This window comes from Mirounga leonina, unplaced genomic scaffold (genome assembly GCF_011800145.1).
Source record: "Mirounga leonina isolate KUSES-001 unplaced genomic scaffold, KU_Mleo_1.0 Mir_205, whole genome shotgun sequence".
NCBI classification, from domain to species: Eukaryota; Metazoa; Chordata; class Mammalia; order Carnivora; family Phocidae; genus Mirounga; species Mirounga leonina.
In genome coordinates, this window is record NW_023270515.1 from 1,844,670 (window position 1) to 1,872,383 (window position 27,714).

The 27,714-nt window shown below is 39.1% G+C and overlaps 1 protein-coding gene across 1 annotated transcript in view; it reads right to left on the reverse strand.

The window, feature by feature from the left end:
• The window catches only part of DSCAM (DS cell adhesion molecule), a 651,058-nt gene that overhangs the window by 240,480 nt on the left and 382,864 nt on the right, over window positions 1-27,714 (reverse strand). The window contains exons 9-10 of the mRNA XM_035028849.1: window positions 23,965-24,243; window positions 2,910-3,029 (exon numbers count right to left, since the gene is read on the reverse strand). Of these exons, the coding sequence (XP_034884740.1) occupies window positions 2,910-3,029; window positions 23,965-24,243 (399 nt within the window). The remainder of the gene's footprint in view (window positions 1-2,909; window positions 3,030-23,964; window positions 24,244-27,714) is intronic.

The following is a 27,714-nucleotide window of genomic DNA, read 5'->3' on the forward strand; positions in this document are numbered from 1 at the left end:
CAGCAGGGACCGGGGCTGCCCACGCTCCCGGGGCCAGGGGCCAGCAGTGGTTGCAGTTATAGCCGTGCCCATGGCTCTGGGTTTGACCAAGACAGCACTCTGTGCCCGATGAGGCTGCATTCCGGACTGTCACACGCCAGACCACCAGGGCTGAGCACACGGAACCCACGGAGAGAATTAAGACACAAGCGGTTTGCAGTTTCATTGTTTTGAAATCAGTTCGACCATAAAAATGAGATTGGGGTGGGACCAGCGATGCAACTGAGCCACCAGAGAAGAGGCGGGGGAGGGGCTGGCCCCAAGTGCGGACCAGCAGAACTGATTTATGGACATTCTGGAGAGGTCCCTGCAGGGGGATGACTCAGGTCGGGTGGCAGCTCTCTCCCTTCAGTGGAAAAATTGGAAGTGGCCGTGGAGCTCAGTGGTGGGAGCTGCTTGCTAACAGGGACAGAACAGAGGTACAAGCAGTTTGGGTCCCTGATACCCTAGAGGAAAAAACACACTGGTCCTGAACTATCTGTCCAGACTCCTCATAGGAGAAAGAGTAAACCCCTGTGGCTTTAAGCCACTGACCCCAATCCTAGCAAAGTCAAAGAGATAGTTAGAGGGACTTATGGAAGTATTAATGTGAATACTACACAGGTATTAAAAAGTCATAGTGATCACCCATGTTTATTGACATGGAAAGAAATTCACAGCATATTGATAACTGAAGAAAGGAGATTATAAGTTAGGAAGAATCATATGATCAATTAAAAAGCCTGCAAAATTATATGCATATCCACGGATATATATATTTGCTAGGGGACAGGTCTGATAGGCTAGCCAAAAACACAGAGTATTATCTTTATCTTTGAATGATGCTATTTGGGGGGAATCTAACTTCATAAAAATTTTTTTGTTGCAATTTCTATGTGTTTCTTTGATGATTTCATATAAAAATAAAAAAGGCTACTGAAACTTAATTCGCACATGAATGATGGGAAGGAATAAAATGTCTATCAAATCCATGACAGAGGAAGCACTATTTCATCTATGAGAAACACTCTTACAAATAAATAAAATATGGAGAGAAGCATGTAAGTAATATGAATAAGAAATTTCCCAAAAGGGAAGCAGAAGTGGTCAGTAAACAGAGGATAAAAATGTTGTAACATCATTAGTAATCCAAATATACAAATTAAAACAGAAAGCCATTTCAACCATCACATTATAAAGTTTAAGAATAAAAAGATCCTTTCGAATTGGCGAGGATGCAGGGACACACAGAGCCTCACCCTGCTGGTGAGTGTGCAAACTGCTGCAATATTTTCCAAAGGACCCTGGGCCACTACAGACCAAAAGTCTTAAATGTGGTCATGCTACTTTACTTCTAAGGATTTCCCTAAAGAAAACAATCACACAGACACACATTACCTACACATCCAAGGATGTTCATCCGGTGGAGTTTATAGTAGTGATACACTGAAAACAATCTCAAGGAGAAAGAGGGAGCCTTGCACAATGGCAAACATTAGATATAATTTTGAAGAAGGTAAGTGTTGTGGGAAATGTTCATAATATCATATATGAATATGTATATAAACTAAGTTAAATGCATGCTGTTTGTTTTCATGTAATGCAACATGAGACTTCAAATATGGTTGAAAATAAAAGGTCACGTGGGCAGATATTCTGAATAACAGGCTTGGTTTTTCAATAACATGCTTTCACATGGACAATGTATGTGGCAGGCTACAGGGGAGGAGCCTCAGGGAATTCTTAAAAATTTAATTGATTCCCTCCTGCAATGAAGTGGTTTCTAGCACACTCTTCCCTCCCTCTTCTCTTTTCCCCTGAAAGGAGGTGGTAAGTAAGACCCATTTGTTCTGCTTTTGTTGCACTGATATTTCCATAATAAGAAAATGCAACATGTTACTTTAAAAAGCAACATCTGGAATACAAACCATAATAAAGCAAACAAATAAATAATACACTCAGAACAATTAAACACACATAGTAGGTCTTAGATTGTTAGGAAAAGAGACCATGATTTATTTGTTTATCCCACCCATGTGCATTTGGCCTTCAACCGTTTGATAAATTACTGAGTGAAGATGAGTGAATGAGAAAAGAAAGAGAACTCCAATATGTTGGTGAGCACAGTTAAGCACCCTTCCCTGGAGAAGACTGTAAGATGGATATAAATGATCTCTATGGTGTCTAGAATGTTCCCCATTAGTCTGCATGTTACGTTTCTATTCCTGTAATGTTTACAGTCTTACCTTAAAACTGGCGAAGATGCTTTGCCTTTGAAGAGAAAGCATGATTAGGCACACATATTCAAACAAAGAACACTGGATGCTCAACATAGGACATGGATGTGTGTGTTTTTAAAAGAGCATACCAAAAAAAAAAAAAAAAAAAAAAGAGCATACCAGGCAAATGATATGGAATTTGTATATTCTAAGATAACTAGTTAAATAAATCCATCAATTTTATTTTTAACCGTCTACATCCACTTAATGTCATATGTATAAACCCTGGGGATTCTTTTCAAACAATGGACAATTCTGACAATTCGTTCTTGTGTCTGCACATGGAGGGGTGTGCAGTGTTCCCCAAGCAGATCATGGTTACACCACACAGGTAGGCAATGCAGAGCTGTCCCCAGGGCTGAAATAACTTCCAATGAATCCCCTGCCCCATTCATGATCTTTCCCAGGGCATGCTATACAAGACCAGACACTCCTGGTTCAAATTAAAAACACTCAGGTGGACCAGAGGGGTAAATGTGAGAAGACAGACTTGGTGGAGGTGGGAACATATCTACTTGCCAGAAGCATGTCTGGAAGGATGCAAAATGCTCCTCTAATTCTTTAGATTCTACCACGTTTGGCAGGCAACAAGCAAATCAAGTAACGTCATACCTTTAGAGAATTTCCACACTATGGTGGGTACAGGATAGCCCTCTGCTGAGCAATTGAGGATGACAGCCTTGCCATAAATCCCATCCTGGTCCCGTGGCTGAACCACAAATTTGGGAGGAACTGAAAAGAGAAAAATGTCACCCTTAATTCAGACAAGAACACAACTTATTTTAATACCTTTAGGTATGATCTGAAGTCCAAAAATTTTAATGAACATTAAAATACAAACAACATGTTAACATATATGGAAAATTGAAAAACAGTATTTGTGAGCTGGAACAAATTAGGAAAGTGACCTCAGTGTAGGAAATCAATGATATTCTGCACACTGAAGTTACTTTGCCCTGGGGAAAACTGGGATCATGTGTGGGAGTTTGACTAAACCAAGGGAATATGACATTCTGTTGGGGTTTTTTTTGTTGTTTTTTTTTGGGGGGGGGTTATAGAAGATCTTCAGCAATCCACTCCATGGCAAATAGAATCAGGGCCACAACTGAAAGAACAAAGAGCAATTATCAAGAGTAAGTATTCCTCTTGGGTGTGCACTGCTCAAAGTATTTGGTATCTATTCTTCTAACAGGAGATGAAGGGAAAATTAATAGGCATCCCCTAAAGGCAATAAGGAACATAGCATGGTATTGAACTTTTCCCAAAAATCTGATGAAGACACATAGACCATTATTCCTGATGTCAGCACTCTTCTGGGCCAATGGGGGACAATGGAGGCTAACTGAAGTGAGGTACCATGATGGCTTTATCATAAGTGTATAAAAAAGGCATATTAAATAACTGAGTATTTGGTGAGTTTTGTGAGGTGCCGAAAAAATGCATCCCTACCCAAAACATACACAAGCACCTGTTTAGAACATACCTCCCAAGAGAAAGCAAATGCCTTGAGTTAAGTTATTGTGATTCTAAGAGTTTTTGAGCCTGCTCTTAAAGAGAAGATATGGATACTTCTAGGAAAGGCAGCATCTGAAGGTGTTAGAATCTCAGAAACTTTTCCAGGAGACCTGGATTTCGTCTGGTCCCAGGAATTCAGCTGGATAGGGATCAAACCATTCTGAATACCTACGAACTCAACATGAGACCGAAGAAAGGAATAGCAACAACTCTCTGAACAGAAAAGCGACCACTTTCTGGAAGGTAGGATGTGTGGAGAAGTGAATCCAAGGTGATATTCAGGGGGATAGACAGCGGTGGAGGGGGCCTCCGTCGGCCACTTCTGGCAAGTGATAGAGCCGCGGAGCACAAAATTGGAACTTGTAGAAGTCGGCTCGCTGAGGGACGTCACTCCAGTCGCTAAGCAGGGGATGGAACCCTCGTGGGACAGTGTGGTCTCAGGACCCTCGGGGTCACAGGGAGACCGGGGATGCCTGAGTGCAGCAGAGCTCCCAGGTATCGGAGCGGGGAAGCCGGCTGCAGAGACGGAGCCCAGGCATGGGCTCTCAGCTCAGGGTTACCATAAACTGTGATCCGCGGCACATTCGGGCCACTGCTCCTCCAGCAGGGATCCAACAAGCGGCAGATCCGGGGAGACTCCCCTTCCTCCCCTGGGAGGAGTGGCGTGGGAGCGCACCACAGGGATCTGCTGGGTTTGGAGACTCCACATGGGGTCGGGTGCCAGAGATAGAAACGAGCGGTCATAGGCCAGTGAGCACGGAGTGCGGCCGGAGACTGGGGAGACGGAAATGACTGACTGCTTTTCTCTGGGGGCGCACTGAGGAGCAGGGCCCTGAGTTCTCGGCTCCTCCGGGTGGAGATTGGGAGGCCACCATTTTCACTCTCGGCCTCCAAAGCTGTACGGAAAGCTTGCAGGGAACAAAAGCTCCGGAGAGCAAACCCAAGCAGATTACTTAGCCCGGACCGGCAAGGGCGGGGCAATTCCACCTCCAGCAAAGACACTTGGGAACCATGGCAACAGGCCCCTCCCCAGAAGATCAGCGAGAACAGCCAGCCAAGACCAAGTTTACCGATCAATGAGAACGGCAGAACTCCAGCGCTAGGGGAAGACTGCACATAGCATCCATGGCTTTTTTACCATGATTCTGTAGTCTTTCAAAGTTAATTTTTTTTAACTTTTTTTTTTTTGAATTTTTCTTTTTGCCTTTTTCAACCAACATCTTACCAATCCCTTTTTTAAAATACATTTTTATTTTTCATTTTTAGAGTCATATTCTATCCATCCATAGTAGTTACGCTTATTTTTGGCATATATATATATATAAGTTGTTCTCTCTTTAAAATTTTGAGATACAGTTTCTTCTAACAGATCAAAATATACCCTAAATCTCTAGTGTATGGCTTTCTTCTAGCCTCCTGCCTGATCATATTCTCTCCCTTTTTTTTTATTTTTTTCTCTTTTAAATCCTCTTCTTTTTTCAAACAACTTCTTATCAATTCCTTTTATAAAATCCTTTATAATTTTCATCTTTACAGTCATATTCCATCCCTTCATCATATTAACCTTTATTTTTGTACATATATAAGTATTTCTTTCTTTAAAATTTTGGGAGGCACTGTCTTCTAAGAGACCAAAATACACCCAAAATCTAGTGTGTGGCACTGATCTATGCACCAGTCTGATCATATTTGATCATATTCTGTTTTTTGTTTTGTTTTGTTCTGTTTTTCTTTTTCTTTTCTTCTTCTTTTTTCTTTCTTTCCCTTTCTTTCCCCTCGTTTCAGGCCTTTTCTGATTTGTTTAGAGTATATTTTCTGGGGATGTTGTTACCCTGTTAGCATTTTGTTCTCTCATTCATCTATTCTCCTCTGGACAAAATGACAAGATGGAAAAAATCACCTCAACAAAAAGAACAAGAGGCAGTACCGACTGCTAGGGACCTAATCAATATGGACATTAGTACGATGTCGGAACTAGAGTTCAGAATGATGATTTTAAAGATACTAGCTGTGCTTGAAAAAAGCATGGAAGTTATTAGAGAAACCCTTTCTGGAGAAATAAAAGAACTAAAATCTAACTAAGTCAAAATAAAAAAGGCTATTAATGAGGTGCAATCAAAAATGGGGTTGCTAACTGCTAGGATAAATGAGGCAGAAGAGAGAACTAGCGATATAGAAGACCAAATGATGGAAAATAAAGAAGCTGAGAAAAAGAGGGATAAACAACTACTGGATCGGGAGGGCAGAATTCGAGAGATAAGCAATACCATAAGACGAAACAACATTAGAATAATTGGGATCCCAGAAAAAGAAGAAAGAGAGAGAGGGGCAGAAGGTATACTGGAACAAATGATAGCAGAGAACTTCCCTAATTTGGGGAAGGAAACAGGCATCAAAATCCAGGAGGCACAGAGAACCCCTCTCAAAATCAATAAAAATAGGTCAACACCCCGACATCTAATAGTAAAACTTACGAGTCTCAGAGACAAGGGGAAAATCCTGAAAGGAGCTCGGGACAAGAGATATGTAACCTACAATGGTAGAAACATTAGCTTGACAACAGACCCATCCACAGAGACCTGGCAGGCCAGAAAGGACTGGCATGATATATTCAGAGCACTAAATGAGAAAAATATGCAGCCAAGAATACTATATCCAGCTAGGCTGTCCTTGAACATAGAAGGAGAGATTAAAAGCTTCCAGGACAAACAAAAACTAAAGGAATTTGCAAACACGAAACCAGCGCTACAAGAAATCTTGAAAGGGGTCCTCTAAGCAAAGAGAGAGCCTAAAAGCAACATAGCCCAGAAAGGAACAGAGACAATATACAGTAACAGTCACCTTACAGGCAATACAATGGCACTAAATTCCTATCTTTCAATAGTTACCCAGAATGTAAATGGGCTAAATGCCCCAATCAAAAGACACAGGCTATCAGATTGGATAAAAAAACAAGACCCATGGATATGCTGTCTGCAAGAGACCCATTTTAGATCCAAAGACACCCCCACATTGAAAGTGAGGGGGTAGAAAACCATTTACCATGCTAATGGACACCAAAAGAAAGTTGGGGTGGCAATCCTTATATCAGACAAATTAGATTTTAAACCAAAGACTGTAATAAGAGATGAGGAAGGACACTATATCCTACTTAAAGGGTCTATCCAACAAGAAGATCTAACAATTGTAAATATCTATGCCCCTCACATGGGAGCAGCCAATTATATAAGGCAATTAATAACAAAAGCAAAGAAACACATAGACAACAATACAATAATAGTGGGGGACTTTAACACTCCCCTCACTGAAATGGACAGATCATCTAAGCAAAAGATCAACAAGGAAATAAAGACTTTAAATGACACACTGGACCAAATGGACTTCACAGATATATTCAGAACATTCCATCCCAAAGGAACAGAATACACATTCTTCTCTAGTGCCCATGGAACATTCTCCAGAATCGATCGCATCCTAGGTTACAAATCAGGTCTCAACCAGTACCGAAAGATTGGGATCATTCCCTGCCTATTTTCAGACCACAATGCTCTGAAACTAGAACTCAATCACAAGAGGAAAGTCTCTTCAACAAATGGTGTTGAGAAAATTGGACAGCCACATGCAGAAGGATGAAACTGGACCATTTCCTTACACCACACACAAAAATAGACTCAGAATGGTTGTAAGACCTAAATGTGAAAGAGGAATCCATCAAAATCCTAAAGGAGAACACAGGCAGCAACCTCTTCGACCTCAGCCGAAGCAACTTCTTCCTAGAAACATCACCAAAGGCAAGGGAAGCAAGGGCAAAAATGAACTATTGGGACTTCATCAAGATAAAAAGCTTTTGCACAGCAAAGGAAACAGTCAACAAAACCGAAAGACAACCGACAGAATGGGAGAAGATATTTGCAAATGACATATCAGATAAAGGGCTAGTATCCAAAATCTATAAAGAACTTATCAAACTCAACACCCAAGAACAAATGATCCAATCAAGAAATGGGCAGAAGACATGAACAGACATTTTTCCGAAGAAGACATCCAAATGGCCAACAGACACATGAAAAAGTGCTCAACATCGCTCGGCATCAGGGAAATCCAAATCAAAACCTCAATGAGATATCACCTCACACCAGTCAGAATGGCTAAAATTAACAAGTCAGGAAACGACAGATGTTTGCAGGGATGCAGAGAAGGGGAACCCTCCTACACTGTTGGTAGGAATGCAAGCTGGTGCAGCCACTCTGGAAAACAGTATGGAGGTTCCTCAAAAAGTTGAAAATAGAGCTACCCTACGATCCAGCAATTACACTACTGGGTATTTACTCCAAAGATACAAATGTAGGGATCTGAAGGGGTACATGCACCCCGATGTTTATAGCAGCAATGTCCACAATAGCCAAACTGTGGAAGGAGCCAAGATGTCCATCGACAGATGAATGGATAAAGAAGATGTGGTGTATATATATACAATGGAATATTATGCAGCCATCAAAAGGAATGAGATCTTGCCATTTGCAATGACATGGATGGAACTGGAGGGTGTTACGTTGAGCGAAAGAACTCAATCAGAGAAAAACATGTATCATATGACCTCACTGATATGAGGCATTCTTAATCTCAGGAAACAAACTGAGGGTTGCTGGAGTGGTTGGGGGTGGGAGGGATGAGATGGCTGGGTGATAGACACTGGGGAGGGTATGTGCTATGGTGAGCGCTGTGAATTGTGCAAGACTGTTGAATCACAGATATGTACCTCTGAAACAAATAATACATTATATCTTTAAAAAAAAAAAAAGGAAGAAGAAGATAGCAGGAGGGGAAGAATGAAGGGTGTGGAAATCGGAGGGGGGAGACGAACCATGAGAGACTATGGCCTCTGAAAAACAAACTGAGGGTTCTAGTGGGGAGGGGGGTGGGCGGATGGGTTAGCCTGGTGATGGGTATGGGAGGAGGGCACGTTCTGCATGGAGCACTGGGTGTTATGCACAAACAATGAATCATGGAACACTACATCAAAAACTAATGATATAATGTATGGTGATTAACATAATAATAAAAAATTTAAAAAAAAGAATCTCAGAAACTTTTCCATCCTAAAATGATTAATTATGGGATGCACTTCTAACAGGGCAATCACAGAATTATGTAAGAGGATATGGATTGTGTCCACCGTATGTCAGACACCTAACCAATGTGAGCATTCTTCCTCTCCTTTCCATAACTCCTGGTAAAGCTAATCTTGTCTGCCTTGCAATTTCCAGAATTCTTATTTTTGAGACAGAAACATGGGTGTCTGTGCGACAGATCATTAGGGATTCCAGCCATCACATGAATGTACTGGGAGAAAGATCAGAGTTTATGTAAGATAGAACCTTAGAAGCATGTTGAAATGATATGAACCATAGTGAAGATAATTTGGGCCATAAAACAGCCAAGGAGGAGGGAATGATAGACATGAGAAGCAGCTGGAGATGGAACTCACTGCTGTGTTTCTGAAAGAGATGACAGTGATGGCTAGGAGTACAGAGCCAAGGACTAAACACTGGGGCTTGTGCTCCAACTATGTTTCTTCCAGTTGGATGATCTGGTGCAAGCTATCAAATGTCTCTTGGCTTCAGTTTCCTTATGGGTAAATTGGGGATAATTATAGCACTCATTTTATAGGATTGGTGTGGGGATCAAATAAATTACGATTGCAAATGTTCTCATAACTGCCTGGAAGATATTAAGTGCTCTAGGAGTGCTGGTTAATTTAATAAATGCAGGTATGTCCAGCTTTAACATAACCTTAACAAACACAATTCCCAACTTGCAAATTAAATAATTTATACAGTCAATGGGTGTCTTCAATACTGCTTAACTAGTAAGCAATTTTACTTCATTTAGATGATATTCTGAGACACACATATTCAATAAAATGTAAATATATTTAAATAAGGTGATAAGGGACGACTATCTCATGCTGGAGATTATATAGAGCAAAGTTTTCTAGTAAAAATAATCAACCTCAAAGATAGATTACAAAGTTTAAGGCACCAAGCCAAAATCACTCTGGCCAGGTAGAAGGTAAATATGCAGTCATCTATAGTCTATGCTCTATTTGGCTCAAATTCTGCTGAGAGAAGGAAACCCCTTGTCAAATGGGCAGGGTAACTAAATTCTTGCATTTCCTCTGGAAGTATGTCTAATTATAATTGATCCATGACCCCTCCCCTCAATTTGGTTCCAATCCAAAGGGACATTACTTAAAAACTGATCCAAGAGGTTTACATAGGAAATAACCATTGACATATTGCAAGTGTAAGGTAATTACAGATGGAAATGGCTCATAAAACTGCAAATTATCTTTCACATCTTCCTTTTTCATCTCCTTGTATCAGGTACTGATGGTTCTTCCTCGAAAATGTATCACATATCCTCAAATTCTCTTCATCTTCACTGCCATGCTCTGGTCACGATGGGTAGGCAGGGTGTATGGTAAAGTGCCACACATCCTCCATCCATCTGGTTTCAGCACAGGGAGGGCTGGACAGTTCCATGCACTTGCCTGGGTACCACACCAGAGCATGAGTCTCTCTTTGCTGTCCCAGGGCCTTCTCTGGACTTACAAATGCTTATTCACTTTCACTGATGCAACCCAGAAATGTGGGAGACAAACACATAACAATGGGGGGGTGCCCTTCCTCTCCATCTTCTCATCCCATGGAATGATTCTGAGGCACCTTCTATGCCTGTGCTTCTCAAACATTAGAGGGCATCAAAATCTCCTGAAGAGCTGACTAAAACACAAGTTGCTGAATCCTATCTTCCAAAGTTTTGACTCAGTAGATCTGAGGAGGGATCCAAGATACTGTCTTTCTAATAAGCTCCAAGTGATGCTGAGGCTGCTGGTCCAGAGACAATACTTTGAAAATCACTGTTCTCTGTGAGTCCTCAGAGGAGTCCTCAGAGTACAAATGAGCCCCAACTGCCCACAGCATCAACAAGCTCATTAAAACAACTTTAATTGATATTTTCCCTCCCTTTCTGATCTCATTCCCACCCCCCATCCCTCACTCTGGAATCCAGGAATCACATCTCAAATAAGTGATCAGCAGTCAATCATGGACCTTGAACTCTGCTTTCAGAGGCACTCCCTTTGAAACAAGGCCAATACTGTTCTTAGCTGGTTTCTGGAGTAGCCTCCTCACTGGTCTACCTGGCACCTACAGCCCAACTTGAATCTGTTCCCCACACAGTGGCCTGAAGAATCCAAGACACTAATTGGATGAGGTGAGTCCCTGCTTAAAATCACCAGTGCACTCCCATTGTCCCTTGATATAATCCAGAATTCTACAATATTTTGAAGGTTATTTATGACTTGGGTCCCTGGTCTCCAGCTTCATCTCTTGAATTCCCCTTTTGCTGTTCTAAAAGCCCATTTATTCTCCAACCCCCATGATTTCTCTTGCTGCTGGGTCTTCACATAAGCTTCTGCATTTCTTTGTTTAACAAATTCTCACTTATTATTATTTACATCTCAGCTCAAAGCCCATTTTGTCTGGAACACCCTTACTGATGCTGTGGATGAGATTGACTGCCCCCACAAACCCTGTGTTACTTACTATTGCCTTTATCAAACATGTCTGATATTGCTGCTTTCATTGCCTGTCTCCCCCATCAGGCTCTATACCATAGGACAATAAGAATCATTCCTTTCCCACAGACCACTGGATCCCCAGCATGGAGCACAGCAATAGAACACAGAAAGCTCTCTGAAAATGCTTGCTGAATGGACAAACAAATAGGTATTATTATTCCAGTTTTACAGAATAGAGAAATAGATTTTGTCCAAAGTAACATGGCTAAGTTAATACCACAGATCAGAGTGACTCCAATGCCGAAAGCTTTTGAGTAGATGGACCTACTTTCTTCTGAGGGTAGAGAGCAGAAAGCATTCTAGGAGGATTCTGGAATTTGTGCTTAAAAATGTGCAGAAACTAAACTTTTTTTGAATGGTGTGTTTTCAACTTGTATTCTAACTTTTACAAGTAAATTCTGCCTCTTTAACAGTTTTACAAAAATGTTCTGAAGAGGCTATAAAACTGTTTAATAAATTTAAAAAATGGGGGCTGTTCAAAATACAGTGATCTTTGGTTTGGTCTGTTTATTAAAGGAAGGAATTATTTTTGTAGTTTTTAAGAGAGGAATAGTAGTATGCTTATAATAGGACAGGTATTTTTCTTTTTTTTAATTTATTTTTTGTTTTATTATGTCATGTTAGTCACCATACAGTACATCATTATTTTTCGATGTAGGACAGGTATTTTTCAATGTTAGAAGGAGTCCATTTTTTTTTTTTTAATGTTTGAAATTGCCTCCAAGAAGCTATGTATTTCCAAAGAATGGATATAAGCTTCCCTAAGCTGTCAACAGGGACAGGGATTCAGCTTTACTATAGGTAAAACTGGAAGCTATTTGGTGGGGGGGGGCATGTACATAAATATTGCCATTCTCTACTGGATGGAATTTAGTCAAGATGGTAATTGGTCAAAGTCTAGGTAAGATTTAATTTATGATACTGGAAACTAAAATCCAATGGCTTCCTGTCACAACCAGAAAGATGGCCTTGCCTTTGCCCTCAATCCCCTCCCTCCTCCCTTATGGGACACTGAGCACATTGTTCTCTTGCTGCTCTTTGAACACACAAACCTCACTCCTAACTTGGGTTCTTCAAGCTTGGTCTATCTGCCTGGCACTCCCTGTGCCTTATTCCCTCACCTTAGTCAAGTCTGCTCAAAAATCTCTTCAGAAAGGCTTCCTCTGTCCACCTGACCTGACCTACCTTTCCTATCCCTATCACTTTCAATCCTCCTACTAGTTTTACTTTCATAGTACCTGTAGATACCCGACATTGTGTGTTTGTTGTCTCTGTCTTCCACTGGAATGTGAGGTTTATGGAGTAGGAACTTGGGATCTCTATTTTGATCATCACTGTACTCCAGCACTCAGAATATCTGGTATAAAATAGAGGCTTAATAAATATTTGTTGGAAGAATCAATGGATGAAGTAAAATGATAGCACAAATATGGTATCAAAAATTGGACCACTAAACATAGCAATAAGATAGTGGCCTCGTATAATTTTTATTTTCCTTGCCAAATAAAGGTTAACTAGTAGCCTTCTGTGTGGTGTTTGTTTTCTATGTGGCAGCTCATCATTAAAAGCCAGACACAGCAGATACATCATAGGACATAAAGAAGTATGAGAACACTGACCTCCTTTGGAATCACAGAAAATCATCGCATCGGCGGCTTTCTTCTCAGTGATGCAGAGCCAATAATAGGAAGCAAAGGGCATGTGTGTTCTGTCATTAAGTCTAGTGCTTTCCTTCCAAATGTCTTCATTAATGCCAAGGTCACCCGACTGAGCATGACATTAGGGAGATCATCAGTCCACAGTAGTGTAAGCCATGGGGCACACACATAAGAGCTCAGGGTTGTTTGGTTCTTTTTTCTTTTAATTTCCCTTATGATAACAGCTAATGTATTTTAAATTAAGTCTCTATAAATCTTCCCAATGACCCGGGCAATCAAAAACTGTGCTAAGCTCTATAATGATCCTAGGTCATAAGACTGTGATAGAAGGAATGATTAAGAATTGGGCTCCGGGCGCCTGGGTGGCTCAGTTGGTTAAGCGACTGCCTTCGGCTCAGGTCATGATCCTGGAGTCCCGGGATCGAGTCCTGCATCGGGCTCCCTGCTCAGCGGGGAGTCTGCTTCTCCCTCTGACCCTCCCCCCTCTCGTGCTTTCTCTCTCTCAAATAAGTAAATAAAATCTTTAAAAAAAAAAAAAGAATTGGGCTCCAAAACTCCATTGCTGTCATGCCCATTTATTCTATACCTCAGCTGAATTATCTCAGCTGTCACCTTCATTTCCTATACACAATTTACCCCCAACTGCTGTGGTTCCTTCAAAAATATATTGTACTTTTTCCCAAGGCCTTCATTCTAATTAATCATCTATGCTTGGATTGCCCCATGGCCTCTTCTATGTAGTGTGTCCTCAATCATGTTCCAAAATCATGTGGATGTGAGTAGCAGGAATGGACAGAGGGACAAGTGTAGAAGGGTGTCATCACCCACTCAGTGGTTATTATGTGCCAGGCACTGGGATAAATACATCATTTAACCCTCAGAAATTCCTATTAGGTATCATCCCATTTTATGAATAAGAGAATGGAGGTAAACAGAGGCTAAGGAATTTACCCAAGGTCACATGGCTAACAGGTGTCCTTATCATGATAGGACTGAAAGGAAGAAAAGAGAAAAGAAGAGAAGCAGGGAAGAGATCTGGGGAGGCAGGCTTGCAGGCCAGCACGCTTTCCCTTGGCTCTCCTGTCCACACAGCACAGCCCATCACCTGCCTCCAGAATGGTCTTCCTCCCTCCAGGCAATCTGTTCAAAGACATTTGTAGTTCTCCATCACTTCCTCCATCAAGCACATACTTGTTGATAACAACAGGCAGATGGGCAAACTCTGACCATAGCACAGCCTCTATGTCTTGGCTGGTGCTATCCCTCCCTGACCTCAGAACATATATCTGGACACCTGTGTCTCCTCTACTCATTCATGGAGAGTCATCAGAGGGCTCTGCTGCCAGCCAGGTGTCAAGGTCATACCAACGGTCACCTTGTTACCTAATTAAATACTCTCAGCAGCTCCAAGAGGTAAGTCTCACTGTTCCTATTTTACAGATTAGGAAATTGAGGATCAGAGAGATTCAATCATGTTCTCAAAGTCACCTAGAAAATGAACAAGCAGAAATGTGGACCTTGATTTTCTTACTGAGAGACCGAATGTTGCATTTTTATTCTCTTTCTAAAACCCTACTCACATCAAGGCTGATGCAGCTCACTCCTTCCATGAAGCCTTCTCTGAACATATCAAACACTGGTCTCTCCCTTATTAGAGTTCATTCTGCTCTTGTAATTAATAGTCTGTCACTTGAAGGCTTCCAAACCACCCTCACTGTGACAAGGCAATTTCAAGGTTTCTAAACTCCTCATTCTATTTCTGTTTTTCCCAAACTACATCTCAGACCAAAAACTTTAAAACTTCCAAGAGAAAAACATTTCTTAAGTTAAAGATTTAAATAAATACCTATATAATTATTCTCTAAAGCTGTTTGCTATTTTCATGTGGGTTTTATTTCTCCAACTATACCTTTGCATTTTTTTCATGAACCAAATGACAACTGTGTTCCAAAGTTAATTGGCAAGTCCACAGTTTGCAATATGGAATGCTCTTTCATGAAATGGCAATAAAATGATAAGATTCTTCATCTTACCTAAAACATCCATTTAGCTGATTCAGAATATGATCCAGCCAGAGTGGTGATAAAATTCAACTACTTGACCATTCAAATTAAAAGCTGAAATTTGAGTAGCTGCCTGATTTCTAGCAATCGAAGACAAGAGGCTGCCACTCACAGCAAATATTAGCCATCCACAGAGAAAGTTCCCTGTCCCAACTATTATGTACTAAGGGTGGATGGAGAATGGAGGAGACAATGAGAGGTCCCATGTCCCACTCCAATACCCAGCACAGTCCTTGGCCAGCTACTCTTGGGGAGAACGTCTATCATCAAGGCTTCTCACACATTTTTCTCAAACAGTTGGCCACCAATTCCTGCAAAGTATCTTCTGAATTAACCCTACCTTTGCCATCCCTGCTACCACTACTTTAGCTCCAACCATCACCACTTCTCATGTGGACAACAGAGCCTCCCCTCTGGGCTTCTGGGTTCCTGGTCTCACTTTATTCTGTATGATTTTTTTTTTTCTTTAGATCCCCTTATTCAATTCCTATGGCCTCCAGACCTCAGGACACAGAACCTTCAAACTGTGAACCAGAGTTAGCTCTGAGTCTTACCCTCTGCCATGTTGGTCTCCAGCCATCCTATTCCACACCAGGGAAATAAGTGCATCTGCTGTCTCAAGCCTCCCCACCACTGTAGGTGACAGACCTTCTTCCAGGAACACATTGCCTTCCTTTCTCTCCTTTGTAACTCCCTGCTGTATTTTCTAATGCCTCAGGATTCCCCACCCCCTCCGGGAACCTGCCTCACCTGTCTCCTAACCTAAATTTGGTAACGTTCCTCTCTTCTTTCATAGTTGCCCTACAGCTTGTCATACCATCCTGTGGGGCTGTCACCTGTCTCTCTCCCACTATATGGGAGCTCTCACTGGGAAGAAATGAGCATTCATCATTCCAGTAACTATTCCAGGGCATAGCAATTACAAGTATGTGCTAAATACACGGCTGTTTCATGCTGGAATAAGAGAAGGATGAAGGAAAGAAGGACAGAAAAAAATTCAGTCATTCGGGAGTGGGCGTAAAAGAATATATTTGTATCTATCCATTGACGCTTCAAAGAGGTATAGCTCAAAATATTTTTTTCTTCTGCTAGCAAGTAAAACAAAAGAATACAGAACTCATCAAACTGAAAATTTTTAAGGAAAAAAAACCACAATAAAGATGGCTACTCATAAGGACTTTAAAACAGAAAATGCTTTATCCAAGATATCCTGTAGTCCTTATTTAATTAATCCATTTAGCCATTACCATGCCAACTGAAAGTAAAGAAAACTAAGCTCAAAGCTGATTGATAAGGGTTTATTTAAGGTGTTTGACTTTCTGAAATCAGAACGATGACCTATTATGGTATCTATAAAACATGCACTCCAGACCTGACCCAATTCTAGAGTTTAGTTGAATGAATCATAAACCCATCCTCATCATAGCTAACTTAAAGGAACTTGTATACCTATGTGCCTTCCAAATGCTGTTAAATAGAATTAACAAAACACAGGGGCACCTGGGTAGCTCAGTTGGTTAAGCGTCTGCCTTCAGCTCAGGTCATGATCCTGGGGTCCTGGGATCGAGCCCCTGTCAGGCTCCCTGCTCAGTGGGGAATCTGCTTCTCCCTCTCCCTCTGCCCCTGCCTGCACTCATGCTCTCTCTTTCTCTCAAATAAATAAATAAAGTCTTAAAAAAATATTTATTAAAAGCCATGTTGAAGATAGAATATTTTCCACATTTGTTATAAAAGATGATACAGCCTGTGAAGAAGAAAGTGTTTAAATAATAGCTTTTCTTTTTAAATGAGCATTAGAGCCAGAAGGGAAGCTACCATTATTGATTTAAGGCCAGCCACTAACCTGTGACATCTATTCCTTTTCTATAGTCCCTTCCAAAACACCATCCCATTTTTAACAAACTTCCCTTGGTAGGAAAGTTGTTATCTTGCAAAGTAAGTCACTTAATTATTTCATTTTTGAAGAATTTTGACCCTTAGGAAGGTTATTTTTTAATATTTTAAAAATTAAAGTACAATTTATATAAAGTAATATACACAGCTTTAAAGTGCATAGTTTGATAGGTTTTGATAAGTGGATACATGCACAAAACCCACACCCCATCAAGATTTAGAATATTTCCATTCAGGAGGGGGGGAAATTGGAGGGGGAGACCAACCATGAGAGACGATGGACTCTGAAAAACAAACAGGGTTCTAGAGGGGAGGGGGGTGGGGGGATGGGTTAGCCTGGTGATGGGTATTAAAGAGGGCACGTTCTGCATGGAGCACTGGGTGTTATACACAAACAATGAATCACGGAACACTACATCAAAAACTAATGATGTAATGTATGGTGATTAACATTAACAATTAAAAAATTTTTAAAAAAAGAATATTTCCATTTACCCCAAAAGTTCCCTCCTATCCATTCCCTGTCAGTTCCCAATCCCCTTTTCCAGTGCCAACAATTCTGATTTTTACCTCTGTTGATTAGTTTTCTATCCTGGAATCTCTTATAAATGGATATAAATCGAATATGTGACAAATATGTTATAAATAGAATATATTACTCTGTGTGTGTGTCTGGCTCATATTGTTCTTCAGAGTTGGCTGTGCTTTGTGGTTATCAGTAGTCTGTTCTATTTACATTTAAAGTAACTATTTATAGGGAGGGAAGGACTTGTTCTGGACATTAACAAAATGTTTTCTCTGTCTTATTCTTTTGTTTTTTATTTCCTCTGCCACAGTCTTCCTTGGTGTTTCCTTGTTTTTTAATATTGACATACTTTGACTGCTTTCTCTTTCTCTTTTGTGTGTTGGTATATTTGTTAACATTTTTGTGTACACACCCATGTCATCAGCACATTCGTGCCCTCTACCACAAATGCCATGCCTTCTATTTCTTTTTCTTGTCTAAGCATAAAGGCTATCACCACTAAAACAATACTGATAGAAATGTTGAGAGTAGACATGCTTATGTCTTTCCTAGTCATGAAGGTAAAGAATATAAAACACTATGGATTTTTCATAGGTGCTTTTTAGTCTAGTGAGACAATCACTATTGTTAATTGAGAGTTTTTTTCTTTTTAATCAGGAATGGAGATTGAATTCTAGTAAATTCCTTTCATCTATTTGAATGTGTGATTTTTCTACTTTATTTTGTTAACATGATAAATTCTGTTGATTAATTTTGAATATTAAACCAAGCTTTTATTCCCACAATAAAGCCCACTTTGTCATGGTATGTTGTATTTTCTTTATATTGCGAATTTGATATGGTAATATTATGCCAACTATTTTTGCACCTATATTCATGAGCAATAACAGTTTGTTAATTTTTTTATGTGCAATGCCTTTATCAACTTTTTATCTTAAGGTTATTCTGTGTCTAAAAATTTGGGAACTCTTCCCTTTTCCTTGAATATCTGAAGGAGTTTGTATAAGGATGCTATTATTTCTTTCTTAAATTCTTCCGAAAACTTACAAATTAAGTAAGCTGTCTTGGCCTTCAGTTTTTGTGGGAAGGTTTTTGATAATGAATTCAAACCTTATAACAGACATAGGGCTAGTCAAATTTTTTACTTTTTTATCTATTTGGGTAATTTATTTCTTTGAAATCATTGATCAGTTGATCTAAATTGTCAAATATATTGGCATAAAATTGTCCAAAACATTTCTTTACTTTTAATTAATGTCTGTAGGAACTATAGTGATGTTTGTCCTTGCATTAGTTTTCTATAGCTGCTGCAATAAATCACAACAAACTCAGTAGCTTTAAATAACAAAACTTACATTCTTATTGCTCAGGTGATCAGAATTCAAGAATGTGCATTCTGTAGTTGTTTGATATAATCTATAAATATCAACTAGATTATATGGGGTGATAGTGTAGCTTAAATCTCTATTCTTACTGATTTTTCTGTTTATTCTATTAATTATTGAGAAAGGAGTCTTGAAATTCCCAATTGTCATTGTTTATTTGTCTGTTATTCCTTTCAGTTCTATTTTGTAACCATGTGTTTGGATTTCTATTATTAGGTGCATCTGTATTTCAGATTTATATGTCTTGTTGATGAATTAACCATTTTATTATTTTAACATGTCCTTATTTGCTTATAGTAATATTCATTATCTTGAGATTTATTTTATTTAATATTAAATAAATATTTAATTTAAATAAATATAAAATTAAATAAAGCCTGAGATTTATTTTATTTAATATTAATACACCCAATTAAGCTTTTTATGATTGGTGTTTTATACCATTTAATCTTTCAATATTTATGTCTTTATATTTAACATGGGGTAGCATGTACTTGAATCTTGCTTTTTAATTAAGGTTGATAATCTTCGCTTTTTATCGGGATCTTTAGTCCATTTATACCTAATGAAAGTATTGATATAGTTGTATTTAAGTTTTCCATCTATTTTCCATCTCTTCTTTGTATTTTAGCCCTCTTTTCCTGCTTTTTTCCCTAGCTAATTGAGTATATTTTAATGTTCTTTTATCTATTCTGTTGGATTAATATCTATACTCATTTGTTTCATTTTTGATAATTGCTCAAGAGTTTGCATTGGACATATTTAGCTAGCAGCATCTATGTTCAAATAATATTATACCGCTTCATGTATAATGTAGGATAAATTTTACAACAGGAAAATTCCCCTTTCCTTCTTCCTGTTCTTTGTGATATTATTGTATATTTTATTTTTGCATGCTATAAATTATTATGTTTAAACAAAAACATCTAAATATTTTAAAGGAAATGAAAATGATAATAAGGTGAATCTTATCTTTAGTCATAAATTTATCATATCAAGAGATCTTCATTCCTCTTGTAGATCAATTTACATGGAATTGTTTTCTTTTACCTTCAAGAACATTCTTTAAAATTTACTGTAGTAAAATCTAGCTGGTGATTCTCTAAACCTTTACTTGTCTAAAAATGTATTTATTTCGCCTCCATTTTTGAAGAGTGTATTTTGCTGGTTATAGATCCTAGACTGACAAATGTTCCTCCACCCCCTCCTTTCAGCACTTTAAAGATACTGTTCCATTCTGTTCTGGCTTGAGTTGTTTCTGATGAGTAGCCTAAAGTTTTCCTACTTGGTCCTCTTGATGTAACAAGTCAAATTTCTCTGGTTACTTTTAATATTTTGTTATTAGTTTTTAACAATTCAATTAGAATGTGCCATGGCATGGTTTTTCTTTGTCCTTATTTTTTGAGGGTTTCATTGGTCATTTTGATATGTAGATTTATATTTTCCTTCATATTTGGAAAATTTCCAATCATTATTATTTAAATATATTTTTCCCTCCCCCTCTTTCTGAGACTCTAACTATGTATATGCTGGAGTTCGACATTTTCCCAAGTTCAGTGAGGCACTGTTTACTGTTTTTCCCTTTTACCTCTCCATGAAAATATCTGAATAATCCTGTAATTATGCCTCTTTATCTGTGGCACATGTTTCTTTCCTCTCTGACTCATTCCCATCAGCATGTAAGCTTCTCTTGTCCCATGTCCCATGTTCTCTTCAACTTCCTCTCCATTTTTCTGCCTCCCATCATAGCAATGTTTCTGAAAATAATCATACATATTTTCTTGAATTCCCACACATTTATTCACCTCCCTTTCCATTCACTAGCCCTACTAATCAGACATTCACTGCAACCACAGAACTCTTCACGGTCATAAACAATGTCCATCTCCCTAAACCCAATGACCAATTCTTGGATTTCCTTTTTCTATTTCCAGTGAGATTTTATATACAGTATTACCTGCATTTCTTGATATATTTCCTAATTTGCATCCAGGACCCCACAGTCTGCTGGACTTCCTCTTACTTCACTGGCTTCTCCTTTTCCCTCTCTGTTTCCTTTGCTGATTCCTGGAACCTCAAATCCTGGAATGCCTTGGGTCTGGACCCTCTTGTTCCTCCCTCATCATTGTTTCCTATGTCACACTGCCAACTCTTTGTTTCTTCTCCACTTTTGTTAAAGACTTCTATTTACCTTATTAAGCAACATGTGCTTCCTCTCATTGGCAACATTCACTTTATAAACATGTTTTGTTTGCTTTGCCTCCAAAAGATATTGCAAATTCAACTCCTACTCATTACTTTAACCATTGCCACCTTCATTCAGGGCACTTTTAATCTCACCTGAACTTCCAAAATAGACTCTTAATGACTATCCTTGCTTTCTGGACCAGTCCATTCTTCAAACAACTGCTAGTGTTATAATTAAAAAGATAAATCAGGCCATGTCACTGACCTGGTTAAAGTCACTAATGACATCTCTTCACATTTACAAAAAAGTCCAGGCTTCTAAAATAGCTGCATATTCAAATTACCCAGAGTTCTAGGACTTGACTTTGCTATATACTAAGTCAACTTGGGGATTTTACAAATTACTGATGCCTGGGCCCCACCTCCAAAGATGGCTATTTAATTAGTATGGGCTGCAACCTAGACATTAAGAATTTTAAAGCTTCCCATGTAATTCTAATGTGTGACAAAATTTGAGAACCACCAATAGGTGATTTTTGGGGGGGGGAGAAGAAAGTAATACCCCGGCGATCTGAAAGATGGATCTACTCCCACAGATTATGTTTTAATTGTTCTCAGCTAGGGCCAGAAAATAGTTATCAGTGTTTTCTTAAATCTGTTAAGGTGTCTAGATTGAGGATTACTGTCCCACATCATCTTGTCCTTGACTACTTCTCCAACCACTGACCTGCTTGTGAAGCACATTCCCTTTCTCAGAATTATCTTATCTCATTGGTGATTTGATGTTAATTTCACAGACATTTATTTGACATATTTGAAGAAAAACCACATGGAGCCACTAATCAGATTGTGATCAACCACATCATCTCAGATGGCTAGGCTCAACTTCAGTTCATCTGACCTTTGCCCTTGGTCAAAAAAATCCTGTTACCTCCCCTGCAAGGGCAAGTGATACAAACAGCATGCATGCACACTTTTGTCTAACATTCTGTTCTCTGACTTGCATCTTTCAGAGCAGATTATTCAGGAGACAGGCTGATGTACTGCTTTGCCCTTCACAAATAATAGTAAGAGTCAGTTCCTCGTGTAAGAAAACATTTGGGAAATGGATACCACATTGGCTTCCATTTTTATTTATCTTCAAAAAATGAGAAATAAATTCATGTGTTCCTATTCTTATACTCAAAAGCACAAGGTAGAAAGAGAAAAAACTGTCACTTGTATTTTTAGTTCGTATGTGACTGAAAATATATTTTCTTACTCAGGGAAAATCTTTTTTTACAAATATAAATTTGGTTTCTTCATATAAACTCTAAGTAGCTTCAGTCTCTTTTGTTGGGAAGTACATAGAAAGTACATTACTCTTCAGCCAGAAAGGAAGGAAAGATGTCATGAGGACAAGGTCCAAAGACTAAGGAAGGACATAGGAATCTTTTGCTCAAGAAAGAATCTGCTCAGATCTGTCAACTATCTGGAAAATAATGGAAATCAACCTCTCCCAACAATTACTCTGAGAGCCCAATATTTGGAGATTTTAAAATGCAAATAATCAACATTAAGCTAAGTCTCTAATTTCATATAGTTACTTTTGCAATGCAGGTAAGAACTATACTAGGACATGAATGCATAAAGCTCTTGGGGAATCATAAACTCACATGTCTGTGCCCAACAGACTTTACAGAATCCTAGCTGCTCATTTTGCAGATGAGGAGTAGAGCCTTCATGGGAATTTGGTGACTAGAATACAGATTTGAAACAAGACAAATGCTTACATTTTAGATGCATTGAGTCCCCTGCCAATATTTTCTACAAGCTAGACCACTCTATTAAAATTTCTAAATACATATAATCCCACTTCGTTTAATTTAATAAATGCTATTATAGCTTCCTAAATTAATGAGAGGTCTAATGCTAAACAGAAGGGAGGAGCAAAACGTATTTCTAAACTGAAACTACACATTTCTAAAACTAAAACAAAAAAAAAATACAAGAAGCTACTATTTGCTATGTGTCAACTGTACTTCACTAAAACAAATAATAAAAAATAAGAAATGACTATTTTATGAATCTTTAGGAAAAGTGTGATCTGACAAAAAATATTTGACATTTTTAAAGCCATCATTCTAAAAAATAATATTGTATTTTTCTCGGGTTTATTTCTTTTACTAACCAGACTCATGCTGTATGTATTGTTCTTTGATGTGCTTGTTGGAGATGTTCTGAGCCTAGCACACTCCTTTTACCCATTATATACTCCACAGAATTACTGTTACTGTTTGGGTTGCTTCCTTCTGCTGTTATAATTATGCTCACTTCTGTGCACAAACTTGAGTACAGGGTGTCATATGCAACTGATGAATCACTGGACTCTACCTCTGAAACTAAGAATACACTATATGTTAATTAATTGAATTTTTAAAAAGGAACCCCTCCCCCAAATAATAATATTATAAATAGTGCTATATAGAGTAAATACAATACAGCAGGAGCTCATGGACTTTTGTGGCCAATGTAGGAAAAGCCTAGTTCATTCATTAAACCCTACTCCCACCTCTTTCTACACACCTTTCTTAGCTGCTAATTATTTGGAGTTTCATATTTTAGGTAAATAAAACCTTGGTTTGGTGTTAGTGGAGTTTGTGGTTGGTTTCTATAGTTGTGGGTTTTATTTTAATGGAATCACAGCAAATTCTATGAATTCTAATTCTTTTCATATTATTTCAAGCGAACACTCTCTGTGAGCACTGTTGAATCTGACTGCATCGATGCTGCGCATCTTATGTCCCTGTCTTTACCTCTCACAATCAGCTGGCTTTGGTGCTCCACGGCTGCGGCCTCATTCCGGGCGATGCAGGTGTAATTCCCATTGTGCATGAGGGAGAGATTGGAAATCCGTAAGGAGCTCGTGAAGTCAATGTTGTCGATGGTCACCCCAAGGCTCGCTGGGATTGGCCGGCCGTCCTTCTGCCAAGTGATGGTGATGGGCAAGTCCCCTGAGACCACAACACATGGGATAAAGACCCGCTGTCCAATGGAGAATCTTGGAAACTCAAAAGGTTGAATAAAAGGTGGAACTGCAAGAAAGAAGAGAAGACGTAAGAGAGGAAAGATGGTAACAAACTGTGCACATGATCTCCATTCTCTTTTCCTTCCCAACCCTCTTGTGTGACATTGAAAGAGGAATACAGTCACTGCTCCAGCATGTAAATACGTGAACTAGGAGAAGAGTTGAAATTGTGCTATCCTGCTCTTGAGTTTTCTCATCATTCTAAATGAAAATCATGGCTTAATTTGTACCTCGGCAAAAATACTTAATTTATTTCGATAGACTTTTTAGAAAATAATCATTTTTGAACAAAAATATTTCTGACTCTGTGCTCTTCATGTAAATACTGTGAAAGAGGCATTTGGGTTTGGTTTTCCCTTAGAAGCTTTTGAAAATGATGTGTACAAGAAAAGATTTCTTTCCTGCTTCGCTAATACTAGCACAATCATTACCATTCCCCCTTTAATGCATTCCATGCCTTGTTAGTAGGTGTACTTTAAGCCTGTTCAAGAAGAGATTCTAATTTCATTGTTAAACGTTTTTTTAGGACTAACGTCCAACAAATAGCAAATGTTAATGAAAGAGACTTATTTTATGTTAGGATAATCACATCTTTACTCTGTACTCAATTTTCCACACTCACGTGCGTGACCTTAAATGATGAACTGATCTGTGGCCAGTTTTCTGAGTTGTTCTGTGTTGCTAATGAGGACAAGTTTACAGCCTTCAACCTGGCCAGCCATGGACATAGCCAAGCTCACTCTGGAAAGCTCTTTTCTGATTTAACTTCCCTGAGAAGCCCCTCTTTACCTTCTCGCCTCAGACCCACTCTTCCTCAGGAACTTCCTGGATGGTCTCACAGGATTTCAGAGTCATAAAATGCTTAAAATGGAGCCAGAGAAGCCAACTTTGAATCCTACCTTGGGTACTTAATGGGTTGTGGAGTCATGAGCAAGTGATCAATATGCTCTTCCTATCAGCCCTATGGGGTTGTTATGCGTAGTCTCCCTTTGTAGATGGGGAAACTGATTCTGAAAGATACGATTTTGCCCTTGGCCACAAAACTAGTTCACTAAAGAGTGAGAGCTCAGACCTTACCAATTTTATTTCAGAAACTTAAAAATATGCAAGGTTGTCACTGAGATTATTAAGTATGCAATAACTTAATATGAACCAGTTATTATACCAGATGATTTCATAGAATGAAATTATTAAATAGCAGTATATCTGCAGAATTTGTTCACTAATCAATTATAGGTACATTTCAATTATCAGCTTGGCAGAGATGGAAGAGCTCAATCTGGGAAACATCTGAATGGAAACCATTCACTGGACTCCTGATATGTGCTGGGCACACAGTGATGAACATAATACACCAGACTCTGTCTGGTGGAGCTTTCATATGTAGTCACAGGCAGCAGAGGTCAACAGAGCAGAGCTGTGGCTATTCTGCTGTTTAATATTATTATTACTACTACAATATGCTTTCAAAAGCATTTGGGAGTGAGACTGCAGAACTACAAATACAGCCAGAGTTGAAGGACTAGGGAATGGATGGCTCAAGGTAGGTCTTACCAGAGAAACAAACAAACAAAAACAGCTTAAGGTGCCAGTGCATTTAATGTCAAAAATGCTGACAGTGGATAGTTTGCTGATTCTCATGGACAGTTAGAGCTTTGAATCTGCAGTGAGCCGATCTGACACTAGGAGAAAACGATCTCAGGATGAGGTTCTACCTGGGGCTGGTAGAAAAGATCAGGTTGGATTAGGCTATGATTATTCACAATTGATATTAGGCAGGAAGAGTGCCAACTTGTAGCAAAGGTACTTTATTTCTCTAAATGTTGCCCCAAGTGGCATAAATATTTACTATTGGTGTACATATTATTAATGCTTAATAAACTACCATTTTTAAAATAAGTAACTACATTTCCTCTTGTTTGGTTTCTTATATGTTGAAACTTGGTTGTCAGTCTACTCAGACAAACGTAGGCTCTCACTGGCTTGGTGCTTGTTATCTGAATTGTAGATCATTTTTGTTTTTAGTTTTTAGCACCCCTCTGTGTCTCTTTTTCCTTATTTGTAGAAGAAAGGGGTTGCTGTGAGGCATGAATGAGTAAGCAGGGGGTTCACAAACTTCCAAGGACACCTGAATCCATTGCTTAGTGCTGGTTCTATTTTATAAGCCTTAAAGGAGAGGAAAAAACAAAATAGTCAAGTTGAAAAATCACTTGGCAAGGGAAAGGACTCCATTTCTACCAGTGATAGTAGGGAGAAGAAAAGTATAAGGATTTACTTTCTATTCCCCAGATCAAGAAAGAAAGGTAAGACATATCATATTCTCAATCTATTTAATAAGAGCACAGTATGTAGGATGTAGACCATCAGTGATTATTAAATATAAGAATGTCTACTTCTGAGAGCAAAAGAAAGTTCTAGAATAGAGAAAGAGCAGATGCATGTTATTTTCAAGAATAGAGGCAAGTAGTTACTGAGGAATCATTTATTTATTTGTTTGTTTGTTTAAAGAGAGAGTGCACACGAATTGGGGGGAGGAGCAGAGAGAGAGAGAGGGAGGGAGGATCTTAAGCAGGCTCCACACTCAGTGTGGAGCCAACCACGGGGCTCAATCTCATGACCCTGAGATCATGACCTGACCCAAAATCAAGAGTCGGATGCTTAACTGACTGAGCCACCCAGGCTCCCCAAGAAGAATCATGATTTAAAAAGAAAACAAAAACAAATTTTACCATTTCAAAACTTCTGGAATTCATTGGTTTATAGAATTGTAAGGGATATAATTATAGTCCCAGGAGTAAAGTTCAGGAACTTGAACCACAGAGCGACACTCCTGATGACCCATGCCCAAAGACCTGCACCTCCAACGCAGTGAAAACAAGCACCAGGAAGCCCATGTGCTCACTCTCACCTGTGTTGCTCAAAGGAGAATCCCCTCCTTTCAACACTGTGTTTTAAACTATCACAACACTCAGCTATCTCATTCTTAGCCTAAACCCAATGCTGAGAATGCAGACATACTCATGTGGGCTCAGTGAGAAGGCACAGTTGGCAAACAAGGGGGCAAGGGACCAGGCATAAACTTTATAAAGAGTAGACACAAGAACACAACATGCACAGCAGCTGGGGGATACTGCTCTTAGTTGCCAGTGTGTTCACAATTAATACACAATCACAGTACGTAATTAAAGTAAGTACCTAGTTACATACTCCAAATCATAAGTTAATGTATTAAATGGATATCAAAAATTAAATATATATCAACAATATTTTAAAATACAGACAGCCAAGGGGCACCTGGGTGGCTCAGTCAGTTAAGCATCTGCCTTTGGCTCAGGTCATGATCCCAGGGTCCTGGGATCGAGCCACGTGTTGGGTTCCCTGCTTAATGGGGCTCCTGCTTCTCCATCTGCTGCTCCCCCTGCTTGTGCTCTTTCTTTCTCTCTCTTAAATACATACATACATACATACATACATACAA